At 51.9% G+C, this 26,720-nt stretch overlaps 1 protein-coding gene across 3 annotated transcripts in view; it reads right to left on the bottom strand.

Annotated features, from left to right (window-relative positions):
- Nucleotides 1–25,574, bottom strand: part of LOC140354822 (copine-1-like) — a 46,811-nt gene extending 21,237 nt beyond the window's left edge. The window contains exons 1-3 of one of the 3 annotated variants that reach the window (XM_072440063.1): nt 25,478–25,564; nt 3,227–3,352; nt 1,542–1,721 (exon numbers count right to left, since the gene is read on the bottom strand). In XM_072440063.1, coding sequence (XP_072296164.1) covers nt 1,542–1,721; nt 3,227–3,352 — 306 coding nt within the window. In that variant the 5' untranslated portion in view covers nt 25,478–25,564. Of the gene's footprint in view, nt 1–1,541; nt 1,722–3,226; nt 3,353–6,351; nt 6,375–12,709; nt 15,769–25,477 lie in introns of those variants that run through there. The other 2 variants (XM_072440064.1, XM_072440062.1) reach the window with 2 other exon arrangements.
- Nucleotides 25,575–26,720: the final 1,146 nt, after the last annotated feature.

The raw sequence follows: 26,720 nt of genomic DNA, 5'->3' as shown, positions 1-26,720 counted from the left end.
CCACAGTGTTAGCTCTGTTACTCAGTACCACAGTGTTAGCTGTTATTCAGTACCACAGTGTTAGCTCTGTTATTCAGTACCACAGTGTTAGCTCTGTTATTCAGTACCACAGTGTTAGCTCTGTTATTCAGTACCACAGTGTTAGCTCTGTTATTCAGTACCACAGTGTTAGCTCTGTTATTCAGTACCACAGTGTTAGCTCTGTTATTCAGTACCACAGTGTTAGCTCTGTTATTCAGTACCACAGTGTTAGCTCTGTTATTCAGTACCACAGTGTTAGCTCTGTTATTCAGTACCACAGTGTTAGCTCTGTTATTCAGTACCACAGTGTTAGCTCTGTTACTCAGTACCACAGTGTTAGCTCTGTTACTCAGTACCACAGTGTTAGCTCTGTTACTCAGTACCACAGTGTTAGCTCTGTTACTCAGTACCACAGTGTTAGCTCTGTTACTCAGTACCACAGTGTTAGCTCTGTTACTCAGTACCACAGTGTTAGCTCTGTTACTCAGTACCACAGTGTTAGCTCTGTTACTCAGTACCACAGTGTTAGCTCTGTTACTCAGTACCACAGTGTTAGCTCTGTTACTCAGTACCACAGTGTTAGCTCTGTTACTCAGTACCACAGTGTTAGCTCTGTTACTCAGTACCACAGTGTTAGCTCTGTTACTCAGTACCAGTGTTAGCTTTGTTACTCAGTACCAGTGTTAGCTCTGTTATTCAGTACCAGTGTTGGCTCTATTATTCAGTACCACAGTGTTAGCTCCTGTTATACAGTACCACAGTGTTAGCTCCTGTTATTCAGTACCACAGTGTTAGCTCTATTATTCAGTACCACAGTGTTAGCTCTATTATTCAGTACCACAGTGTTAACTCCTGTTATTCAGTACCACAGTGTTAGCTCCTGTTATTCAGTACCACCGTGTTAGCTCTATTATTCAGTACCACAGTGTTAGCTCCTGTTATTCAGTACCACAGTGTTAGCTCTATTATTCAGTACCACAGTGTTAGCTCCTGTTATTCAGTACCACAGTGTTAGCTCCTGTTATTCAGTACCACAGTGTTAGCTCCTGTTATTCAGTACCACAGTGTTAGCTCTATTATTCAGTACCACAGTGTTAGCTCTATTATTCAGTACCACAGTGTTAGCTCCTGTTATTCAGTACCACAGTGTTAGCTCTATTATTCAGTACCACAGTGTTAGCTCTATTATTCAGTACCACAGTGTTAGCTCTAATATTCAGTACCACAGTGTTAGCTCTATTATTCAGTACCACAGTGTTAGCTCTATTATTCAGTACCACAGTGTTAGCTCCTGTTATTCAGTACCACAGTGTTAGCTCTATTATTCAGTACCACAGTGTTAGCTCTATTATTCAGTACCACAGTGTTAGCTCCTGTTATTCAGTACCACAGTGTTAGCTCTATTATTCAGTACCACAGTGTTAGCTCCTGTTATTCAGTACCACAGTGTTAGCTCTGTTACATAAACAGATTTACAGAATCAAACAAACGGCTTTATTTCTTTTAGCCCCGCCCCTTACCTGCCCCAGTGTCATCTCGGCTCCGCCCAGGAAGTCGTCGTCCTTCAGGTCGATGCTTTTGTTGTCGATGTCGTAAATACAGAACTTCAGATTCTGAACCGACTCAAAGTGAAACTGAAGTCTGAGTCTGGAACTGAAGCTGGGACTGGACGAGTTCTCCACCTGCTCCGTGCGAGCCACCTGCAGGACAGGGAGGGCATGTGAGGTACTCTGACACACACAGGAGGGCCTCTGACACAGTGGGAGGGCCTCTGACACAGTGGGAGGGCCTCTGACACACACAGGAGGGCCTCTGACACACACAGGAGGGCCTCTGACACACAGGAGGGCCTCTGACACACAGGAGGGCCTCTGACACACAGGAGGGCCTCTGACACACAGGAGGGCCTCTGAGACAGTGGGAGGGCCTCTGAGACAGTGGGAGGGCCTCTGACACAGTGGGAGGGCCTCTGACACACAGGAGGGCCTCTGACACACTGGGAGGGCCTCTGACACAGTGGGAGGGCCTCTGACACAGTGGGAGGGCCTCTGACACACAGGAGGGCCTCTGACACAGTGGGAGGGCCTCTGACACAGTGGGAGGGCCTCTGACACACTGGGAGGGCCTCTGACACACAGGAGGGCCTCTGACACAGTGGGAGGGCCTCTGACACAGTGGGAGGGCCTCTGACACAGTGGGAGGGCCTCTGACACACTGGGAGGGCCTCTGACACACTGGGAGGGCCTCTGACACACTGGGAGGGCCTCCGACACACACAGGAGGGCCTCTGACACACACACAGGAGGGCCTCTGACACACACAGGAGGGCCTCTGACACACACAGGAGGGCCTCTGACACACAGGAGGGCCTCTGACACACAGGAGGGCCTCTGACACACAGGAGGGCCTCTGACACACAGGAGGGCCTCTGACACACAGGAGGGCCTCTGACACACAGGAGGGCCTCTGACACACAGGAGGGCCTCTGACACACTGGGAGGGCCTCTGACACACTGGGAGGGCCTCTGACACACTGGGAGGGCCTCTGACACAGTGGGAGGGCCTCTGACACAGTGGAAGGGCCTCTGACACACACAGGAGGGCCTCTGACACACACACAGGAGGGCCTCTGACACACACACAGGAGGGCCTCTGACACACACACAGGAGGGCCTCTGACACACACAGGAGGGCCTCTGACACACACAGGAGGGCCTCTGACACACAGGAGGGCCTCTGACACACAGGAGGGCCTCTGACACACACACAGGAGGGCCTCTGACACACACAGGAGGGCCTCTGACACACAGGAGGGCCTCTGACACACACACAAGAGGGCATCTGAGGTACTCTGAGGTACTCTGACACAGTGGGAGGGCCTCTGACACACAGGAGGGCCTCTGACACACAGGAGGGCCTCTGACACACACACAGGAGGGCCTCTGACAAACACACAGGAGGGCCTCTGACAAACACACAGGAGGGCCTCTGACACACACACAGGAGGGCCTCTGACACACACAGGAGGGCCTCTGACACACACAGGAGGGCCTCTGACACAGTGGGAGGGCCTCTGACACACACAGGAGGGCCTCTGACACAGTGGGAGGGCCTCTGACACACACAGGAGGGCCTCTGACACAGTGGGAGGGCCTCTGACACACACAGGAGGGCCTCTGACACAGTGGGAGGGCATCAGGAGTACCTCGCTCCATGTCTCCTGGTTCTTCTGCAGTAGGACACACAGAGGGTCAGACTTGGAGCCGACATCTTTGTCCAGAAGATTTGAGCAGGAGACGGAGATCTCCACCAGCGATACACAATCAGACATCTGAGAAAACACAACATACACAGCTGAGAACACACAACACACAGCTGAGAACACACAACACACAGCTGAGAACACACAACACACACCTGAGAACACACAACACACACACACAGTTGAGAACACACAACACACACAGCTGAGAACACACAACACACACAGCTGAGAACACACAACACACACAGCTGAGAACACACAACACACACAGCTGAGAACACACAACACACAAACCTGAGAACACACACACCTGAGAACACACAACACACAGATGAGAACACACAACACACACATCTGAGAACATACACATCTGAGAACACACAACAGACACATCTGAGAACACACAACACACACCACACACACACCTGAGAACACACCACACACAAACCTGAGAACACACAACACACATACAACACACACAGATGAGAACACACAACACACACACCTGAGAACACACAACACAGAGATGAGAACACACAACACACACACACACACACACACCTGAGAACACACAACACACACATCTGAGAACACACATCTGAGAACACACAACACACACACCTGAGAACACACAACACAGAGATGAGAACACACAACACACACACACCTGAGAACACACAACACAGAGATGAGAACACACAAAACACACACACCTGAGAACACACAACACACACACACCTGAGAACACACAACACACACATCTGAGAACACACACATCTGAGAACACACAACACACACACCTGAGAATACACAGTTCTCGTACAACAACCCCGCCTCTTTGTGGAGTGGGCTCCGGCTTCTCACAAACTACAAGCCCAGAGCCCCCCCTTCTGTAGATGACAGAAAACTGGCCACACAGCTAAATACCCCCCACCCCCCCCCCCCCACTGCGGCCGCCTCTGCCAACACAACCCCGCCCCCCTCCCAAACTGCGGCCGCCTCTGCCAACACAACCCCGCCCCCCTCCCCACTGCGGCCGCCTCTGCCAACACAACCCCGCCCCCCTCCCAAACTGCGGCCGCCTCTGCCAACACAACCCCGCCCCCCTCCCAAACTGCGGCCGCCTCTGCCAACACAACCCCGCCCCCCTCCCCACTGCGGCCGCCTCTGCCAACACAACCCCGCCCCCCTCCCCACTGCGGCCGCCTCTACCCCTCCCCACTGCGGCCGCCTCTACCCCTCCCCACTGCGGCCGCCTCTACCCCTCCCCACTGCGGCCGCCTCTACCCCTCCCCACTGCGGCCGCCTCTACCCCTCCCCACTGCGGCCGCCTCTGCCAACACAACCCCGCCCCCCTCCCCCGCCCCTCTCACAGTCCAGGAACAGGAAGTGTGCAGACTATTCCGTAAATCCAACCCTCGAAAAGCTGTTGGATCAGACGGTGTCACTCCCTCCACCTTAAGACACTGTGCAGGCGAGTTGGCCCCTGTCTTCACTGGCATATTTAACACCTCCTGGAGTCATGCCACATCCCAGCTTCAAGTAGTCCATCATTGTCCCTGTCCCAGCTTCAAGTGGTCCATCATTGTCCCTGTCCCAGCTTCAAGTGGTCCATCATTGTCCCTGTCCCCAAGAAGCCCCGAATCACTGAAATTCATGGCACTGATGTCTGTAGTCATGAAGTCATTTGAGCGCCTGGTCCTCCCCCTCCAGCTGGACCTCCTGCTGGACCTCCTGCTGGACCTCCTGCTGGACCCCCTGCTGGACCTCCTGCTGGACCCCCTGCTGGACGCCCTGCTGGACCTCCTACTGGACCTCCTGCTGGACCCCCAGCTGGACCCCCTGCTGGACCTCCTGGTGGACCTCCTGCTGGACCTCCTGCTGGACCCCCTGCTGGACCCCCTGCTGGACCTCCTTCAGTTCGCCTACAGAGCCAACAGGTCTGTGGACGACACCATCAACCTGGCTCTCCACTTCACCTGCAGCACCTGGACTCCCCGGGAACCTACACCAGGATCAACACCACCTCCTACTCTGCTCCAGGACAAGCTCTCCCAGCTCAATGTGCCCGACTCCACCTGCAGGAGGAGCACCGACTCCACCTGCAGGGGGAGCACCAACCGACTCCACCTGCAGGGGGCGCACCACCTGCAGGGGGAGCACCACCTGCAGGGGGAGCACTGACTCCACCTGCAGGGGGAGCACCACCTGCAGGGGGGAGCACCACCTGCAGGGGGAGCACTGCCTCCACCTGCAGGGGGGAGCACCACCTGCAGGGGGAGCACCGCCTCCACCTGCAGGGGGAGCACCGACTCCACCTGCAGGGGGAGCACCGGCTCCACCTGCAGGGGGAGCACCGGCACCACCTGCAGGGGGAGCACCACCTGCAGGGGGAGCACCACCTGCAGGGGGAGCACCACCTGCAGGGGGAGCACCACCTGCAGGGGGAGCACCGACTCCACCTGCAGGGGGACTCCACCTGCAGGGGGAGCACCGACTCCACCTGCAGGGGGACTCCACCTGCAGGGGGAGCACCGACTCCACCTGCAGGGGGAGCACCGACTCCACCTGCAGGGGGAGCACTGACTCCACCACTGGGACTATCAGCACAGGAGCTCCACAGGGCTGTGTACTTCCCCCCCTGCTCTTCTCCCTGTACACAAACTGCTGCATTATAATAGTATATTATAATATACTCGAGTATATTATATCGTCACATAAATATTACTCAAAAGACTGTTACTGCAGTACAAATATTAGTCAATCTACAGTGTCAGAAGTTACTTCTAGTACATAGTAAACATGAGTAAATGTGACTTCCGCCTCTAAAAAGACATTTAAACGATTGATGGGCAAAACATGTCCTAATGTGAGTCATTTATAACATTTGTACAAAGCTTTAGACTGAGATAAAACGTCACGTTTGTGGACGACGTTCTTTTATTTATGACGGCGCGTTTTCTGTTCCGGAAGTTTACACTTTATACTTTATACTCCGCAAACTCTGCTTTAAAAGCTCCAGGAAAGAAGACGAACAAAAAAACCTAAACCAGAGACAACCTCACCTTCAAAGACCTGCTTTAGTCCGGGTTTAGACCTGCTTTAGTCCGGGTTTAGACCTGCTTTAGTCCGGGTTTAGACCTGCTTTAGACTTTGTTCTGAAGCCGCTTTTGCTGCGCAGACCAGGAAGTGTCTGCAGAGCTCTCTTCTGATTGGACAGTGAGCACACAGAGGTGGGCTGTGATTGGCCACCACAGCTCTCAATCCAAGCTCTTACCATTTAAGGTTTGAAATTATATATATACATACATATGTATGTATACATATATATATGTATGTACATATGTATGTATATATATATATATATATATGTACGTATATATATATGTATGTATATACATATGCATGTGTTTTGTCTTTCCCTCTATGACGTCACTGAGCTCCGGATGTGGCTGTGCAGCACGTTCATTGCCGGAAGTGGCACATGCAAACTCAGTCCTTGAAGCCTCAAACCGTTCAATACGTAGAACCATGTAAACAAGAACCATGTACAACCATGTAAACAATAACCATGTAGAACAATGTAGACAAGAACCATATAGAACCATGTAGACACTTGTAGAACAATGTAGACACTTGTGGAACCATGTAGATTAGAACCATTTAGGACCATATAGAACCATGTAGACACTTGTAGAACCATGTAGATTAGAACCATATAGAACCATGTAGACACTTGTAGAACCATGTAGATTAGAACCATGTGGACACTTATAGAACCATGTAGATTAGAACCATGTAGACACTTGTAGAAACATGTAGATAAGAACCATGTAGACACTTGTAGAACCATGTAGATTAGAACCATGTAGACACTTGTAGAACCATGTAGATTAGAACCATGTAGACACTTGTAGAACCATGTAGATTAGAACCATGTAGACACTTGTAGAACCATGTAGATTAGAACCATGTAGAACCATGTAGACACTTGTAGAACCATGTTGCGTAAAACAAACACCAGGAGGCGCTCGAGTGGCAAAAGTGGAAAAACTAAGCCATAAAAACTAGAGAAACAAATGCAATGAAGATTGTATCATTATAGTACAACTATTATGAAAAGGAGGCTGCAGTTCCTCTGACCTTCCCCTGACATTGGACCTCCTCCTCTGACCTTCCCCTGACATTGGACCTCCTCCTCTGACCACATGTTACAATTAAATCTGAATGTAGAATATTTCTGGAATGAAATACAAATATTCTCCTTTAAACTCTCTAACCCTCATGACCTTTCAAACTCGTGACCTTTAAACTCTCTAACCCTCGTGACCTTTAACTCTATAACCCTCGTGACCTTTAAACTCTCTAACCCTCGTGACCTTTAACTCTCTAACCCTCGTGACCTTTAACCTCTAACCCTCGTGACCTTTAAACTCTCTAACCTTCGTGACCTTTAACTCTAACCCTCGTGACCTTTAACTCTCTAACCCTCATGACCTTTAAACTCTCTAACCCTCATGACCTTTCAAACTCGTGACCTTTAAACTCTCTAACCCTCGTGACCTTTAACTCTATAACCCTCGTGACCTTTAAACTCTCTAACCCTCGTGACCTTTAACCTCTAACCCTCGTGACCTTTAAACTCTCTAACCTTCGTGACCTTTAACTCTAACCCTCGTGACCTTTAACTCTCTAACCCTCATGACCTTTAAACTCTCTAACCCTCGTGACCTTTAAACTCTCTAACCCTCGTGACCTTTAAACTCTCTAACCTTCGTGACCTTTAACTCTAACCCTCGTGACCTTTAACTCTCTAACCCTCGTGACCTTTAAACTCTCTAACCCTCGTGACCTTTAAACTCTCTAACCCTCGTGACCTTTAACTCTCTAACCCTCGTGACCTTTAAACTCTCTAACCCTCGTGACCTTTAAACTCTCTAACCCTCGTGACCTTTAAACTCTCTAACCCTCGTGACCTTTAAACTCTCTAACCCTCGTGACCTTTAAACTCTCTAACCCTCGTGACCTTTAAACTCTCTAACCCTCGTGACCTTTAAACTCTCTAACCCTCGTGACCTTTAAACTCTCTAACCCTCGTGACCTTTAAACTCTCTAACCCTCGTGACCTTTAAACTCTCTAACCCTCGTGACCTTTAAACCCTCGTGACCTTTAAACCCTCGTGACCTTTAAACCCTCGTGACCTTTAAACCCTCGTGACCTTTAACTCTCTAACCCTCGTGACCTTTAACTCTCTAACCCTCGTGACCTTTAACTCTCTAACCCTCGTGACCTTTAACTCTCTAACCCTCGTGACCTTTAACTCTCTAACCCTCGTGACCTTTAACTCTCTAACCCTCGTGACCTTTAACTCTCTAACCCTCGTGACCTTTAACTCTCTAACCCTCGTGACCTTTAAACTCTCTAACCCTCGTGACCTTTAAACTCTCTAACCCTCGTGACCTTTAAACTCTCTAACCCTCGTGACCTTTAAACTCTCTAACCCTCGTGACCTTTAAACTCTCTAACCCTCGTGACCTTTAAACTCTCTAACCCTCGTGACCTTTAACTCACTAACCCTCGTGACCTTTAACTCACTAACCCTCGTGACCTTTAAACTCTCTAACCCTCGTGACCTTTAACTCTCTAACCCTCGTGACCTTTAACTCTCTAACCCTCGTGACCTTTAACTCTCTAACCCTCGTGACCTTTAAACTCTCTAACCCTCGTGACCTTTAACTCTCTAACCCTCGTGACCTTTAACTCTCTAACCCTCGTGACCTTTAACTCTCTAACCCTCGTGACCTTTAACTCTCTAACCCTCGTGACCTTTAAACTCTCTAACCCTCGTGACCTTTAAACTCTCTAACCCTCGTGACCTTTAAACTCTCTAACCCTCGTGACCTTTAAACTCTCTAACCCTCGTGACCTTTAAACTCTCTAACCCTCGTGACCTTTAAACTCTCTAACCCTCGTGACCTTTAAACTCTCTAACCCTCGTGACCTTTAAACTCTCTAACCCTCGTGACCTTTAACTCACTAACCCTCGTGACCTTTAACTCACTAACCCTCGTGACCTTTAAACTCTCTAACCCTCGTGACCTTTAACTCTCTAACCCTCGTGACCTTTAACTCTCTAACCCTCGTGACCTTTAACTCTCTAACCCTCGTGACCTTTAACTCTCTAACCCTCGTGACCTTTAAACTCTCTAACCCTCGTGACCTTTAAACTCTCTAACCCTCGTGACCTTTAAACTCTCTAACCCTCGTGACCTTTAAACTCTCTAACCCTCGTGACCTTTAAACTCTCTAACCCTCGTGACCTTTAAACTCTCTAACCCTCGTGACCTTTAAACTCTCTAACCCTCGTGACCTTTAAACTCTCTAACCCTCGTGACCTTTAAACTCTCTAACCCTCGTGACCTTTAAACTCTCTAACCCTCGTGACCTTTAAACTCTCCAACCCTCGTGACCTTTAAACTCTCTAACCCTCGTGACCTTTAACTCTCTAACCCTTGTGACCTTTAAACTCTCTAACCCTCGTGACCTTTAAACTCTCTAACCCTCGTGACCTTTAAACTCTCTAACCCTCGTGACCTTTAAACTCTCTAACCCTCGTGACCTTTAAACTCTCTAACCCTCGTGACCTTTAAACTCTCTAACCCTCGTGACCTTTAAACTCTCTAACCCTCGTGACCTTTAAACTCTCTAACCCTCGTGACCTTTCTCTCCTTAAACCTTTGCTGAAGTTTGTTGAGGAAATTGTTACACGACAAATAGTTTCCTAAATCTCCGACAGTCATGTTTCCTAAATCTCCGACAGTCATTAGCAAAAAAGCTAAAGCTAAGCTAACAGTGACACAACAGAAGTGTTATAACAGAAGTGTTATAACAGAAGTGTCATAACAGAAGTGTCATAACAGAAGTGTCATAACAGAAGTGTCGTTACGACAGAAGTGTCATAACAAAAGTGTTATAACAGAAGTGTTATAACAGAAGTGTTACGACAGAAGTGTCATAACAAAAGTGTCATAACAAAAGTGTTATAACAGAAGTGTTATAACAGAAGTGTTATAACTGAAGTGTCGTTACGACAGAAGTGTCATAACAAAAGTGTCATAACAAAAGTGTTATAACAGAAGTGTTATAACAGAAGTGTTATAACTGAAGTGTCGTTACGACAGAAGTGTCATAACAGAAGTGTTATAACTGAAGTGTCGTTACGACAGAAGTGTCATAACAGAAGTGTCATAACAGAAGTGTCGTTACGACAGAAGTGTCATAACAGAAGTGTTATAACTGAAGTGTCGTTACGACAGAAGTGTCATAACAGAAGTGTTATAACTGAAGTGTCGTTACGACAGAAGTGTCATAACAGAAGTGTCATAACAGAAGTGTCGTTACGACAGAAGTGTCATAACAGAAGTGTTATAACTGAAGTGTCGTTACGACAGAAGTGTCATAACAGAAGTGTTATAACTGAAGTGTCGTTACGACAGAAGTGTCATAACAGAAGTGTCATAACAGAAGTGTCGTTACGACAGAAGTGTCATAACAAAAGTGTCATAACAAAAGTGTTATAACAGAAGTGTTATAACAGAAGTGTTATAACTGAAGTGTCGTTACGACAGAAGTGTTATAACAGAAGTGTCATAACAGAAGTGTCGTTACGACAGAAGTGTTATAACAGAAGTGTTATAACAGAAGTGTCGTTACGACAGAAGTGTTTTAACAGAAGTGTCGTAATGACAGAAGTTTGAACATTATTGATCACATTTATTGTTAGCATTAGCATTAGCATTAGGTCCGTCTCCAGGTGAAGTTTACACGGGCCATAACGTCTGACCATGTGATTATCACTCTTTGTCTTCATTATTAGTTTAGTGAAATTCTCCAAAAGAATGAATGAACAGGAAGTGGAGCTCTGTGTTTTTAAGGCAAACAGAAGTAGCCGGGTCTACAGCGAGCATCATCTCTGCACCTTCAGTGAGTCTGAACCTGGGCCTGGGATGTTCCACGTGAAACAACTGTTAACATGTTTGATCTTCTTCTTCTCTCCAGATGAAGAGCTCCAGATGAAGAGCTCCAGGTGAAGAGCTCCAGGTGAAGAGCTCCAGGTGAAGAGCTCCAGGTGAAGAGCTCCAGATGAAGAGCTCCAGGTGAAGAGCTCCAGGTGAAGAGCTCCAGATGAAGAGCTCCAGGTGAAGAGCTCCAGGTGAAGAGCTCCAGGTGAAGAGCTCCAGGTGAAGAGCTCCAGGTGAAGAGCTCCAGGTGAAGAGCTCCAGATGAAGAGCTCCAGGTGAAGAGCTCCAGGTGAAGAGCTCCAGATGAAGAGCTCCAGGTGAAGAGCTCCAGGTGAAGAGCTCCAGATGAAGAGCTCCAGATGAAGAGCTCCAGGTGAAGAGCTCCAGGTGAAGAGCTCCAGATGAAGAGCTCCAGGTGAAGAGCTCCAGGTGAAGAGCTCCAGGTGAAGAGCTCCAGATGAAGAGCTCCAGATGAAGAGCTCCAGGTGAAGAGCTCCAGGTGAAGAGCTCCAGGTGAAGAGCTCCAGGTGAAGAGCTCCAGGTGAAGAGCTCCAGATGAAGAGCTCCAGGTGAAGAGCTCCAGATGAAGAGCTCCAGATGAAGAGCTCCAGGTGCTCCAGGTGAAGAGCTCCAGGTGAAGAGCTCCAGGTGAAGAGCTCCAGGTGAAGAGCTCCAGATGAAGAGCTCCAGGTGAAGAGCTCCAGGTGAAGAGCTCCAGGTGAAGCGCTCCAGATGAAGAGCTCCAGGTGAAGAGCTCCAGATGAAGAGCTCCAGATGAAGAGCTCCAGATGAAGAGCTCCAGATGAAGAGCTCCAGGTGAAGAGCTCCAGGTGAAGAGCTCCAGATGAAGAGCTCCAGATGAAGAGCTCCAGGTGAAGAGCTCCAGGTGAAGAGCTCCAGGTGAAGAGCTCCAGATGAAGAGCTCCAGATGAAGAGCTCCAGATGAAGAGCTCCAGATGAAGAGCTCCAGGTGAAGAGCTCCAGATGAAGAGCTCCAGATGAAGAGCTCCAGATGAAGAGCTCCAGATGAAGAGCTCCAGATGAAGAGCTCCAGATGAAGAGCTCCAGGTGAAGAGCTCCAGGTGAAGCCTTCAGTGGGACATGTCCTGCTCCAGGTGCGGGACATGTCCTGCTCCAGGTGCGGGACATGTCCTGCTCCAGGTGCGGGACATTTGTCCTCTTCTCTGGCACGACAATGATGAAAACACTAAACAGAAATGTATTTTCAGCAGAACTTCATCAAACGGACGTAGTTTGTCTTTTTGTTGGATTTTTACCATTGAAACTTTATTGATCCAGAAGAAACTTCTCATTTGTCACAAACAAAGACGTTCTTCATGAAACAAACATAAAGACTTAAACCAGAGCAAAAACATTTCATCTCAGTTTAAATCACATTTCAGAACAAACGAGCATCACAAGCAGCCATTTTGTGTCAGGGCATCCAGCTTCATCTGAGAAACATCAGCACTGCTTTAAAAATCAGGAGAACCCAGTTTGAAACACGGCATTCTAAATGATAAGCATAATCATAATAAAGCATCATTTGAGACACATGAGCACAGACATGAGCACAGACATGAGCACAGACATGAGCACAGACATGAGCACAGACATGAGCACGCTGCAGGAACGTTTGGCAAAAACACTTGAAGACCACGACAGAGCTTCATCTTCAGCACATTCAGAGCAGAAACATCTCGACCACAAGAGCTTCAAAAACACAAAGAACCGTCTGAATATTTACACAGTCCAGCCCTAGAGCAGGAGGTGGGAGGGGTCTAAGAGGAGGTGGGAGGGGTCTCAGAGGAGGTGGGAGGGGTCTAAGAGGAGGTGGGAGGGGTCTCAGAGGAGGTGGGAGGGGTCTAAGAGGAGGTGGGAGGGGTCTCAGAGGAGGTGGGAGGGGTCTAAGAGGAGGTGGGAGGGGTCTCAGAGGAGGTGGGAGGGGTCTCAGAGGAGGTGGGAGGGGTCTCAGAGGAGGTGGGAGGGGTCTCAGAGGGCATTCGGGTCAGTCCTCTCCTCGTGGATCACCCGAGGCTGATCTTGACCTTGCGTGAGCCGATGGGCCTCTCGTTGAGGTCCGACACGGCGGCGCTGGCCTCGTCGGGGCTCTGGAAGGCGACCATGGCCTCTCCGGTGGGCAGGCCTTTGTCGTTGAACTGCAGACAAACAGAACCGGGCACCACCTGGTAACCGTAGAAGAAGTCCATGATCTCGTCCGGCGTCACGGTGAACGGCATGTTCTGCAGCTTCACGATCGCCGGACCGCCGCCGTTAGCGTTAGCCACGGGAGGAGGGGCGTTCCTGAGGGTGGGGTCTGGGGGGAAGGTAGGGGGTGGAGCTCCGGGCCTGGGGGCGTTTCCGTTGTTACGGTTTGGCGTTTTGCGTCCGTCGAAAGGCGCGGTGCCTCTCAGGTCCTGACTGAACGGAGCGCTCGCCCTGAAGCCGGGCGGCTCCAGCATCGGCGCCGGGAGCCCGGGCACCAGAGGAGGCGGGACCGACAGGTCCGGACCCATGCCGGGGCCCATGCCGGGGCCCATGCCGGGGCCCATGCCGGGGCCTAGGGGAGGGATCGGGGGCGGGGCCAAGCCGTTACCGGGGCCGGAGAAAGGAGGAGCGAAGGGGGCCGGGTTCCGGATGAAGCTAAAGTCATCTCCGAGAGCTCCAAAGGCGTGTCCTGGGGGCGGTCCCAGGTGGGATGGAGGCGGGGTCATGTGCGAGGGGGGCGGAGGCTGGCTGAGGGCGGGTCTTTGTCCTCGTTTGTTCTGCGGCGGAGGGTTTCGCTCCACCTCCTTCATGTGGTCGTAGGTGACGAGGTGGACGAAGGCGTCGCGTCCGTTCAGTTTCTGGCGGTGAAGACGCTCAGCTTTACGAGCGTCTTCGTCCGAGCGAAGCTGGACGACCGCTTGACCCAGACCGTTACCGTGGGCGTCGGTCAGGACCTTCATTGAGTCCTCGTACACGCTCAGCCCGTCCAGGAAGCCGCGCACGTCCTTGCGGCTCACGTTGTAGGGGATGTTGGTGATGTGGACGCAGGTTTTGGGCGCTCGGGTGGAGTCGGCGCTCTTCCCGTCGCTGTCGCGTTTGCGGATCTGTTCGATCTTGTCCATCATGCCTTTGCGGCTGATGGGATGGACCTGGATGAAGCGGGCCCCCATGTACTGCATGTGGGCCCCCAGAGCGATCTTATAGTCCTGCTCAGCGCTGAACTCCACGAAGCCTTCGCCCGTGGCCTTCCCGTTGGGGCCGTAGGCGATGTACATAGTGTCGTCCACCACAGACAGGCTCTTGAAGAACTCTTTGATCTGGTTCTTGTCCACTTCGTAGGGCAGACCTTTGAGGTACACGCACAGGTCCGTCTGTCTGTGAGGCGAGCGAGAGCGCCCCCTCTGGTCTCTGTGAGCGCCAACCTGAGACAAACGACCACGCTCCATTTGATGCTCCGCCTCTTTGTCACTCACGCTGTTCCACTGGCGCTCGGAGGCGGGGCTTACCTCCACGTATCGCTGGCCTAAAGCTCCGCCTCCTCGCTTCAGTGCCTCGTAACTGTCCTGGGCGGAGTAAAAACGGACCAGAGCGCGTCCCGTGGGCCGGCCTTGAGTGTCTCTTACGAAGCGCACGCCTTCCACGGCTCCGCCCCTAAAGAAGTCTCGGACCTCGCCGTCGGAACATGAGAACGGCAGGTTCTGCACCGTGAGCACCAGGTCGTCGGGGTTCATAGGGGCGGGGCAGGGCTTCATGTGCAGGCCCAGAGGGGGGAGGGGCGTGGCCATTGGGTTCAGAGGGTTAAAGAGCAGAGGGTTGGGCGAGGCCAGAGGAGGAGGCAGCGAAGGGTTAAAAGGGGGAAGCGACGTCATGTGACCCAGGTGAGACATGGGCGGGACCGAGGGCGGAGCCAGGGAGGGCATCGGGGGCAGGGCCGCCATGAGGGGCGGGTTCAGAGACGCCAGTGCCGTGGTGAGCGTGGGGGCGGAGCTGTAGCTGGGGGTGGAGCTAAAGCTGGGGGGAAAGGGCGGGGCCATGTTGGGCGGAGCTTTGGGCTCCTGCGTTAAAGGGGCGGGGGCAGTAAACTGGGCGGGGCGTTGGGGGGCGGAGGGAGCGATGGCGGGCGGGGCTGCTGTGGGTGGGCGTGTCCCTGTGGGCGGGGCTTCTGTGGAGGCGGGCTCAAAGCGGCGGCGGCTCAGTTCGATGGTGTTCTGCATCTCAGTTTTACTGCTCAGTAACAGCGAGACCTTAGAGCCTTTGATGGCTCCGCCCCCTCGCATCATCCCGAGCCGAGCGTCTTCGTCTGTGGCAAAAACGATGAATGCCTCGCCGTGTTCGCCGCCCACGATGTGCACGCCGCCGTCTGGGATCGTTAGCCCCGAGAAGAAGTGTCTGATGTCCATCGTCCCGGCAACGATGGGAAGACCCTGGAGACGGATGACCACCGCCATGAGGTCAGAGGTCAGAGGTCAGGCCTGAGGAGAGAGGTCAAGGGTTAGAGCCACCACACGCTAACGCCGCCAACATGAACCAGCCAATCAGACGAGCCCATTTTACACTGACACAAGACCTCAGACCGGACCTCAGAGCGAGTCTGGACCTCAGAGAGAGTCTGGACCTCAGAGTCTGGACCTCAGAGTCTGGACCTCAGAGAGAGTCTGGACCTCAGAGAGAGTCTGGACCTCAGAGAGTCTGGACCTCAGAGAGAGTCTGGACCTCAGAGAGAGTCTGGACCTCAGAGTCTGGACCTCAGAGAGAGTTTGGACCTCAGAGAGTCTGGACCTCAGAGAGAGTCTGGACCTCAGAGAGTCTGGACCTCAGAGAGTCTGGACCTCAGAGAGAGTCTGGACCTCAGAGAGTCTGGACCTCAGAGAGTCTGGACCTCAGAGAGAGTCTGGACCTCAGAGAGTCTGGACCTCGGAGAGAGTCTGGACCTCAGAGAGAGTCTGGACCTCAGAGTCTGGACCTCAGAGAGAGTTTGGACCTCAGAGAGTCTGGACCTCAGAGAGAGTCTGGACCCCAGAGAGAGAGTCTGGACCTCAGAGAGTCTGGACCTCAGAGAGTCTGGACCTCAGAGAGAGTCTGGACCTCAGAGAGAGTCTGGACCTCAGAGAGTCTGGACCTCAGAGAGAGTCTGGACCTCAGAGAGAGTCTGGACCTCAGAGAGAGTCTGGACCTCAGAGTCTGGACCTCAGAGAGAGTCTGGACCTCAGAGAGTCTGGACCTCAGAGAGAGTCTGGACCTCAGAGAGAGTCTGGACCTCAGAGTCTGGACCTCAGAGTCTGGACCTCAGAGAGAGTTTGGACCTCAGAGAGTCTGGACCTCAGAGAGTCTGGACCTCAGAGAGAGTCTGGACCCCAGAGAGAGAGTCTGGACCTCAGAGAGAGTCTGGACCTCAGAGCGAGTCTGGACCTCAGAGAGAGTCTGAACCTCAGAGTCTGGACCTCAGAGAGTCTGGACCTCAGAGAGAGTCTGGACCTCAGAGAGAGTCTGGACCTCAGAGTCTGGACCTCAGAGTCTGGACCTCAGAGTCTGGACCTCAGAGAGAGTCTGGACCTCAGAGAGAGTCTGGACCTCAGAGAGTCTGGACCTCAGAGAGAGTCTGGACCTCAGAGAGAGTCTGGACCTCAGAGAGAGTCTGGACCTCAGAGTCTGGACCTCAGAGTCTGGACCTCAGAGAGAGTCTGGACCTCAGAGAGTCTGGACCTCAGAGAGAGTCTGGACCCCAGAGAGAGAGTCTGGACCTCAGAGAGAGTCTGGACCTCAGAGAGTCTGGACCTCAGAGAGAGTCTGGACCTCAGAGAGAGTCTGGACCTCAGAGAGTCTGGACCTCAGAGAGTCTGGACCTCAGAGAGAGTTTGGACCTCAGAGAGAGTTTGGACCTCAGAGAGTCTGGACCTCAGAGAGTCTGGACCTCAAAGAGAGTCAGGACCTCAGAGAGTCTGGACCTCAGAGAGAGTCTGGACCTCAGAGAGTCTGGACCTCAGAGTCTGGACCTCAGAGAGTCTGGACCTCAGAGAGAGTCTGGACCTCAGAGTCTGGACCTCAGAGAGTCTGGACCTCAAAGAGAGTCAGGGCCTCAGAGAGTCTGGACCTCAGAGTCTGGACCTCAGAGTCAGGACCTCAGAGAGAGTCTGGACCTCATAAAGAGTCAGGACCTCAGAGAGAGTCTGGACCTCAGAGAGAGTCTGGACCTCAGAGTCTGGACCTCAGAGAGTCAGGACCTCAGAGAGAGTCTGGACCTCAGAGAGTCTGGACCTCAGAGAGAGTCTGGACCTCAGAGAGAGTCTGGACCTCAGAGAGAGTCTGGACCTCAGAGAGTCAGGACCTCAGAGAGTCTGGACCTCAGAGAGTCTGGACCTCAGAGAGTCTGGACCTCAGAGAGAGTCTGGACCTCAGAGAGTCTGGATCTCAAAGAGAGGCTGGACCTCAGAGAGAGTCTGGACCTCAGAGAGTCTGGACCTCAGAGTCTGGACCTCAGAGTCTGGACCTCAGAGTCTGGACCTCAGAGAGAGTCTTGACCTCAGAGAGTCTGGACCTCAGAGCGAGTCTGGACCTCAGAGAGAGTCTGGACCTCAGAGAGTCTGGATCTCATAGAGAGTCAGGGCCTCAGAGAGTCTGGACCTCAGAGAGAGTCTGGACCTCAGAGAGAGTCTGGACCTCAGAGAGTCTGGACCTCAGAGAGTCTGGACCTCAAAGAGAGTCAGGACCTCAGAGAGTCTGGACCTCAGAGAGAGTCTGGACCTCAGAGAGTCTGGACCTCAGAGTCTGGACCTCAGAGAGTCTGGACCTCAGAGAGAGTCTGGACCTCAGAGTCTGGACCTCAGAGAGTCTGGACCTCAAAGAGAGTCAGGGCCTCAGAGAGTCTGGACCTCAGAGTCTGGACCTCAAAGAGAGTCAGGACCTCAGAGAGTCTGGACCTCATAAAGAGTCAGGACCTCAGAGAGAGTCTGGACCTCAGAGAGAGTCTGGACCTCAGAGTCTGGACCTCAGAGAGTCAGGACCTCAGAGAGAGTCTGGACCTCAGAGAGTCTGGACCTCAGAGAGAGTCTGGACCTCAGAGAGAGTCTGGACCTCAGAGAGAGTCTGGACCTCAGAGAGAGTCAGGACCTCAGAGAGTCTGGACCTCAGAGAGAGTCTGGACCTCAGAGAGAGTCTGGACCTCAGAGAGTCTGGATCTCAAAGAGAGGCTGGACCTCAGAGAGAGTCTGGACCTCAGAGAGTCTGGACCTCAGAGAGAGTCTGGACCTCAGAGAGTCTGGACCTCAGAGTCTGGACCTCAGAGTCTGGACCTCAGAGTCTGGACCTCAGAGAGAGTCTTGACCTCAGAGAGTCTGGACCTCAGAGCGAGTCTGGACCTCAGAGAGAGTCTGGACCTCAGAGAGTCTGGATCTCATAGAGAGTCAGGGCCTCAGAGAGTCTGGACCTCAGAGAGAGTCTGGACCTCAGAGAGAGTCTGGACCTCAGAGAGTCTGGACCTCAGAGAGTCTGGACCTCAAAGAGAGTCAGGACCTCAGAGAGTCTGGACCTCAGAGAGAGTCTGGACCTCAGAGAGTCTGGACCTCAGAGTCTGGACCTCAGAGAGTCTGGACCTCAGAGAGAGTCTGGACCTCAGAGTCTGGACCTCAGAGAGTCTGGACCTCAAAGAGAGTCAGGGCCTCAGAGAGTCTGGACCTCAGAGTCTGGACCTCAGAGAGAGTCTGGACCTCAGAGTCTGGACCTCAGAGAGAGTCTGGACCTCAGAGAGAGTCTGGACCTCAGAGAGAGTCTGGACCTCAGAGAGAGTCAGGACCTCAGAGAGTCTGGACCTCAGTTTTCCACCACGATGAATAAAAGTGAGTTAAAGTTTGGTTTTGGTCCAGCTGGAGAACGGCAGAAGCAGCAGTTTGTGTCTCCTGTTCAGACCAATCAGAGAGCAGATCTGTGAGGGGCGTGTCTGCAGCGTGAGCCTCGCGTTGTGTTCGACCAATCAGAGACAGGCATGAAACAACCAATCATTAGGACCCTAACTCTAACTCAAGCAGAGCAGAACTCTAACTCAAGTGAAGGCCAAAATCACTTGACGTGAGAACAGAAAGAAGACACATTGACTCTTTCCTGTAGAAGCTGCGAGTTTAGGCCTTGGGGCAGCTCCGCCCACAGCTCCGCCCACAGGGCCAGACCACAGCTCCGCCCACAGGGCCAGACCACAGCTCCGCCCACAGGGCCAGACCACAGCTCCACCCACAGCTCCGCCCACAGCTCCACCCACAGGGCCAGACCACAGCTCCGCCCACAGGGCCAGACCACAGCTCCGCCCACAGGGCCAGACCACAGCTCCGCCCACAGGGCCAGACCACAGCTCCACCCACAGCTCCACCCACAGCTCCGCCCACAGCTCCACCCACAGGGCCAGACCACAGCTCCGCCCACAGGGCCAGACCACAGCTCCGCCCACAGGGCCAGACCACAGCTCCGCCCACAGGGCCAGACCACAGCTCCGCCCACAGGGCCAGACCACAGCTCCGCCCACAGGGCCAGACCACAGCTCCACCCACAGCTCCACCCACAGCTCCACCCACAGGGCCAGACCACAGCTCCGCCCACAGGGCCAGACCACAGCTCCGCCCACAGGGCCAGACCACAGCTCCGCCCACAGGGCCAGACCACAGCTCCGCCCACAGGGCCAGACCACAGCTCCACCCTCTGGACACATTATATTTTGCTTTAAACACTGCTGTTTTTATCACCTTTACATAATGTTTTATTATTTGCTGTTTCTACAGTCACAAGATGGCCGCCGCAGCTGCCATGGCGACAGATTCATGACGTTGCTAGACTTTATTAGAACTCAATAAACCTCTAGAATTTAGAGGGCGAGTTGTACAATAATGTTTAATCACAGAGTTAGCATCTTTAGCAAAGCTAATGGAAACCATTAGACCACAAATAAGACCAGACTGGACCAAACCAGGCCAAACCAAACTAGACCAAACCAGAAAAAAACAGACCAAAATCAGGCAAAACTAGACCAGACCAAACTAGACCAGCCCAAACTACACTAGACCAAACCAGAAAAAAACAAACCAAACTAAACCAGAACAAACCAAATTAGACCAGACCAAACTAGACCAAACCAAGCAAAACAAAAAACAAACCAAACCAGACCAAACCAAGTGTAACACATGAGGCAAATCCATTTTTCACAGGAACATAGACCATGATCCTTTGCTCCATTTCAGTGCAGACAACACCTCAACGGCACAGGGAGCTAATGCTAATGCTAATGCTGCCACATGACGGCAGCTACAACTCAGAAGTTTCTTATTTTAAGTCATTCGTTTCCTGATGTGATGGAGCTGGAGCACCTGCTGCACACAAGAGCCACGCGAGAGCCACGCGAGAGCCACGCGAGAGCCACGCGAGAGCCACCGAGAGCCTCACAAGAGCCACGTCAGAGCCTCATGAGCCACATGAGCCACATAAGAGCCACAGCACTAATATTCTACAGAATCCAGTGGTTCTTATAAAACAGGTTTTGCATTTTAATTGTTTAAATAAGTTTCTATAACGACATCAAACGGAAAGAGCCAATCATGAGCCAGCACCAGAACCAATCGTGGGCCAGCATCAGAACCAGAGCCAATCATGAGCCAGCACCAGAACCAATCGTGGGCCAGCATCAGAACCAGAACCAATCGTGAGCCAGCGTCAGAACCAGAGCCAATCGTGGGCCAGCATCAGAACCAGAGCCAATCATGAGCCAGCGTCAGAACCAGAGCCAATCATGAGCCAGCGCCAGAACCAATCGTGGGCCAGCATCAGAACCAGAGCCAATCATGAGCCAGCGTCAGAACCAGAGCCAATCATGAGCCAGCGCCAGAACCAATCGTGGGCCAGCATCAGAACCAGAACCAATCATGAGCCAGCGTCAGAACCAGAGCCAATCATGAGCCAGCGTCAGAACCAGAGCCAATCATGAGCCAGCGTCAGAACCAGAGCCAATCATGAGCCAGCGTCAGAACCAGAGCCAATCATGAGCCAGCGTCAGAACCAGAGCCAATCATGAGCCAGCGTCAGAACCAGAGCCAATCATGAGCCAGCGTCAGAACCAGAGCCAATCATGAGCCAGCGTCAGAACCAGAGCCAATCATGAGCCAGCATCAGAACCAGAGCCAATCATGAGCCAGCATCAGAACCAGAGCCAATCGTGGGCCAGCATCAGAACCAGAGCCAATCGTGAGCCAGCATCAGAACCAGAGCCAATCATGAGCCAGCATCAGAACCAGAGCCAATCGTGGGCCAGCATCAGAACCAGAGCCAATCATGAGCCAGCATCAGAACCAGAGCCAATCGTGGGCCAGCATCAGAACCAGAGCCAATCGTGGGCCAGAATCAAAACCAGAGCCAATCATGGGCCAGCGACAGAACCTGAGCCAATCGTGGGCCAGCATCAGAACCAGAGCCAATCGTGGGCCAGAATCAAAACCAGAGCCAATCATGAGCCAGCGCCAGAACCAATCGTGGGCCAGCATCAGAACCAGAGCCAATCATGAGCCAGCGTCAGAACCAGAGCCAATCATGAGCCAGCGCCAGAACCAATCGTGGGCCAGCATCAGAACCAGAGCCAATCATGAGCCAGCGTCAGAACCAGAGCCAATCATGAGCCAGCGCCAGAACCAATCGTGGGCCAGCATCAGAACCAGAACCAATCATGAGCCAGCGTCAGAACCAGAGCCAATCATGAGCCAGCGTCAGAACCAGAGCCAATCATGAGCCAGCGTCAGAACCAGAGCCAATCATGAGCCAGCGTCAGAACCAGAGCCAATCATGAGCCAGCGTCAGAACCAGAGCCAATCATGAGCCAGCGTCAGAACCAGAGCCAATCATGAGCCAGCATCAGAACCAGAGCCAATCGTGGGCCAGTATCAGAACCAGAGCCAATCGTGGGCCAGCATCAGAACCAGAGCCAATCATGAGCCAGCATCAGAACCAGAGCCAATCATGAGCCAGCATCAGAACCAGAGCCAATCGTGGGCCAGCATCAGAACCAGAGCCAATCGTGAGCCAGCATCAGAACCAGAGCCAATCATGAGCCAGCATCAGAACCAGAGCCAATCGTGGGCCAGCATCAGAACCAGAGCCAATCATGAGCCAGCATCAGAACCAGAGCCAATCGTGGGCCAGCATCAGAACCAGAGCCAATCGTGGGCCAGAATCAAAACCAGAGCCAATCATGGGCCAGCGACAGAACCTGAGCCAATCGTGGGCCAGCATCAGAACCAGAGCCAATCGTGGGCCAGAATCAAAACCAGAGCCAATCATGGGCCAGCATCAGAACCAGAGCCAATCGTGGGCCAGCATCAGAACCAGAGCCAATTGTGGGCCAGCATCAGAACCAATCATGAGCCAGCGTCGGAACCAGAGCCAATCATGGGCCAGCATCAAAACCAGAGCCAATCATGGGCCAGCATCAGAACCAGAGCCAATCATGGGCCAGCATCAGAACCAGAGCCAATCATGGGCCAGCATCAGAACCAGAGCCAATCGTGGGCCAGCATCAGAACCAATCATGAGCCAGCATCAGAACCAGAGCCAATCGTGGGCCAGCATCAGAACCAATCATGAGCCAGCATCAGAACCAGAGCCAATCATGGGCCAGCATCAGAACCAGAGCCAATCATGAGCCAGCGTCAGAACCAGAGCCAATCATGAGCCAGCGTCAGAACCAGAGCCAATCAGCATCCAGACTTCAGAACAAAACAAAGAGACTAAACTAAACCAAGAGAAGTTTGTGGACAGGTTTGAGCTGAACACATGACAACACCAGATGCCCTCCCAGACACCACAGCAACAGACAGTACGGAACATTTCACTCACGATAAAGCTTCAGTCAGAACATCTCCTTTGTTAGCTCAGCGTTCCACGTGAGCATTAAATATACACTCATAATCTCAGTCAAACCACGTGACAACATAAACGCATGTCATTGGCTGTCAACGATCAATAATACACGGGCGGACACTAAATGAGAGCACATCTCCACACTGGAGAACCTGAAGGAACCTGGAGGAACTGGAGAACCTGAAGGAACCTGGAGGAACTGGAGAACCTGGAGGAACTAGAGAACCTGGAGGAACCTGAAGGAACCTGGAGGAACTGGAGAACTTGGAGGAACTAGAGAACCTGGAGGAACCTGGAGTAACTGAGTGTGGACTAGAAGCTCAGGTCAGAGGAGAAGAACACACCTGGAGACACTTATGCCACGCCCCTTTTCAATCAAAGAATCGGTCGTCATCGGCATGTCTTTAGTCGACTAGTCCTACATTTAACTCACCCCTCCAGAAAAGGTCCCGCTCTCTGGTTTTAGTCCTACGATCTCTGGTGTTAGTCCTACGCTCGCTCTTCGGTGTTAGTCCTACGCTCTCTGATCTCTGGTGTTAGTCCTACGCTCTCTGGTGTTAGTCCGATCTCTGGTGTTAGTCCCGCTCTCTGATCTCTGGTGTTAGTCCGATCTCTGGTGTTAGTCCTACGCCCTCTGATCTCTGGTGTTAGTCCGGCTCTCTGATCTCTGGTGTTAGTCCTACGCTCTCTGATCTCTGGTGTTAGTCCCGCTCTCTGATCTCTGGTGTTAGTCCCGCTCTCTGATCTCTGGTTAGTCCCGCTCTCTGATCTCTGGTGTTAGTCCCGCTCTCTGATCTCTGGTGTTAGTCCCGCTCTCTGGTGTTAGTCCCGCTCTCTGATCTCTGGTGTTAGTCCCGCTCTCTGATCTCTGGTGTTAGTCCTACGCTCTCTGATCTCTGGTGTTAGTCCTACGCTCTCTGATCTCTGGTGTTAGTCCTACGCTCTCTGATCTCTGGTGTTAGTTCCGCTCTCTGATCTCTGGTGTTAGTCCTACGCTCTCTGATCTCTGGTGTTAGTCCCGCTCTCTGATCTCTGGTGTTAGTCCCGCTCTCTGATCTCTGGTGTTAGTCCCGCTCTCTGATCTCTGGTGTTAGTCCCGCTCTCTGATCTCTGGTGTTAGTCCTACGCTCTCTGATCTCTGGTGTTAGTCCTACGCTCTCTGATCTCTGGTGTTAGTCCTACGCTCTCTGATCTCTGGTGTTAGTCCTACGCTCTCTGATCTCTGGTGTTAGTCCCGCTCTCTGGTGTTAGTCCCGCTCTCTGGTGTTAGTCCCGCTCTCTGGTGTTAGTCCCGCTCTCTGATCTCTGGTGTTAGTCCCGCTCTCTGATCTCTGGTGTTAGTCCTACGCTCTCTGGTGTTAGTCCCGCTCTCTGATCTCTGGTGTTAGTCCCGCTCTCTGGTGTTAGTCCTGCTCTCTGATCTCTGGTGTTAGTCCCGCTCTCTGGTGTTAGTCCCGCTCTCTGATCTCTGGTGTTAGTCCCGCTCTCTGATCTCTGGTGTTAGTCCTACGCTCTCTGATCTCTGGTGTTAGTCCCGCTCTCTGATCTCTGGTGTTAGTCCTACGCTCTCTGATCTCTGGTGTTAGTCCCGCTCTCTGATCTCTGGTGTTAGTCCTACGCTCTCTGATCTCTGGTGTTAGTCCTACGCTCTCTGATCTCTGGTGTTAGTCCCGCTCTCTGATCTCTGGTGTTAGTCCTACGCTCTCTGATCTCTGGTGTTAGTCCCGCTCTCTGATCTCTGGTGTTAGTCCCGCTCTCTGATCTCTGGTGTTAGTCCCGCTCTCTGGTGTTAGTCCTGCTCTCTGATCTCTGGTGTTAGTCCCGCTCTCTGGTGTTAGTCCTGCTCTCTGATCTCTGGTGTTAGTCCCGCTCTCTGGTGTTAGTCCCGCTCTCTGATCTCTGGTGTTAGTTAGTCTCTGCAGTAAACGCCTTGCTCCGCGGCTTTGGCTTTTGGCCTTTACAATCTGTAAAATAACATTATTCATTTATTTATAAAACTATCACAGTGACGTCACGCTATAATCGCCCAGTTTGGCGCGTGACGTTTGCGCTGCATCATTTTCTCTCAAACTGCCGCAAACCGCGGCTTTGTTTGTTAGCTTAGCCACATTAGCACCATTAGCACCATTAGCCACATTAGCACCATTAGCACCATTAGCACCATTAGCACCATTAGCACGCAGGCTCCGCGCTGTTCTGTGTTGTCTGCGAGTTCATTTGTGCCTTAAACGTGTCCAGACACCGGACTGTGGTTCCTTCTACGGCTCATGGCCAGAACCGGACCTCACAGCAGAATCTTACCGAGAAAAGTGTTACAAAGTCCCGCTTTTTCTGCTGCTGCTGCTCCGCTGAGTCTGCGGCTGTGCGTCAGCGGCACGAAATGTCGGCACGGCGCACGTAAGTGACGTCATTACGAAGAGGGAACGTAACCCTGAACCAGGACTAAACCAGGACTAAACCAGGACTAAACCAGGACTAAACCATGTCTAAACCAGGACTAAACCAGGTCTAAACCAGGACTAAACCAGGACTAAACCAGGACTAAACCAGGACTAAACCATGTCTAAACCAGGACTAAACCAGGTCTAAACCAGGACTAAACCAGGACTAAACCAGGACTAAACCATGTCTAAACCAGGACTAAACCAGGTCTAAACCAGGACTAAACCAGGACTAAACCAGGTATAAACCAGGACTAAACCAGGACTAAACCATGTCTAAACCAGGACTAAACCAGGTCTAAACCAGGACTAAACCAGGACTAAACCAGGTATAAACCAGGACTAAACCAGGACTAAACCATGTCTAAACCAGGTCTAAACCAGGACTAAACCAGGTCTAAACCAGGACTAAACCAGGACTAAACCAGGTATAAACCAGGACTAAACCATGTCTAAACCAGGACTAAACCAGGTCTAAACCAGGACTAAACCAGGTCTAAACCAGGTCTAAACCAGGTCTAAACCAGGACTAAACCAGGTCTAAACCAGGTCTAAACCAGGTCTAAACCAGGACTAAACCAGGTCTAAACCAGGACTAAACCAGGACTAAACCAGGACTAAACCAGGTCTAAACCAGGACAATACCAGGTCTAAACCAGGACTAAACCAGGTCTAAACCAGGACTAAACCAGGACTAAACCAGGACTAAACCATGTCTAAACCAGGACTAAACCAGGTCTAAACCAGGACTAAACCAGGACTAAACCAGGACTAAACCATGTCTAAACCAGGACTAAACCAGGTCTAAACCAGGACTAAACCAGGACTAAACCAGGTATAAACCAGGACTAAACCAGGACTAAACCATGTCTAAACCAGGACTAAACCAGGTCTAAACCAGGACTAAACCAGGTATAAACCAGGACTAAACCAGGACTAAACCAGGACTAAACCATGTCTAAACCAGGACTAAACCAGGACTAAACCAGGTCTAAACCAGGACTAAACCAGGACTAAACCAGGTATAAACCAGGACTAAACCAGGTCTAAACCAGGACTAAACCAGGTCTAAACCAGGACTAAACCAGGTCTAAACCAGGTCT

The sequence above is a fragment of the Eucyclogobius newberryi genome, unplaced genomic scaffold, assembly GCF_026437365.1.
Source record: "Eucyclogobius newberryi isolate DKJ021-1_F unplaced genomic scaffold, fEucNew1.0.hap1 SCAF_11, whole genome shotgun sequence".
Taxonomy (NCBI): domain Eukaryota; kingdom Metazoa; phylum Chordata; class Actinopteri; order Gobiiformes; family Gobiidae; genus Eucyclogobius; species Eucyclogobius newberryi.
Note: the sequence above shows the minus strand (reverse complement) of the source record. Positions and strands in the feature narration are given on the sequence as shown.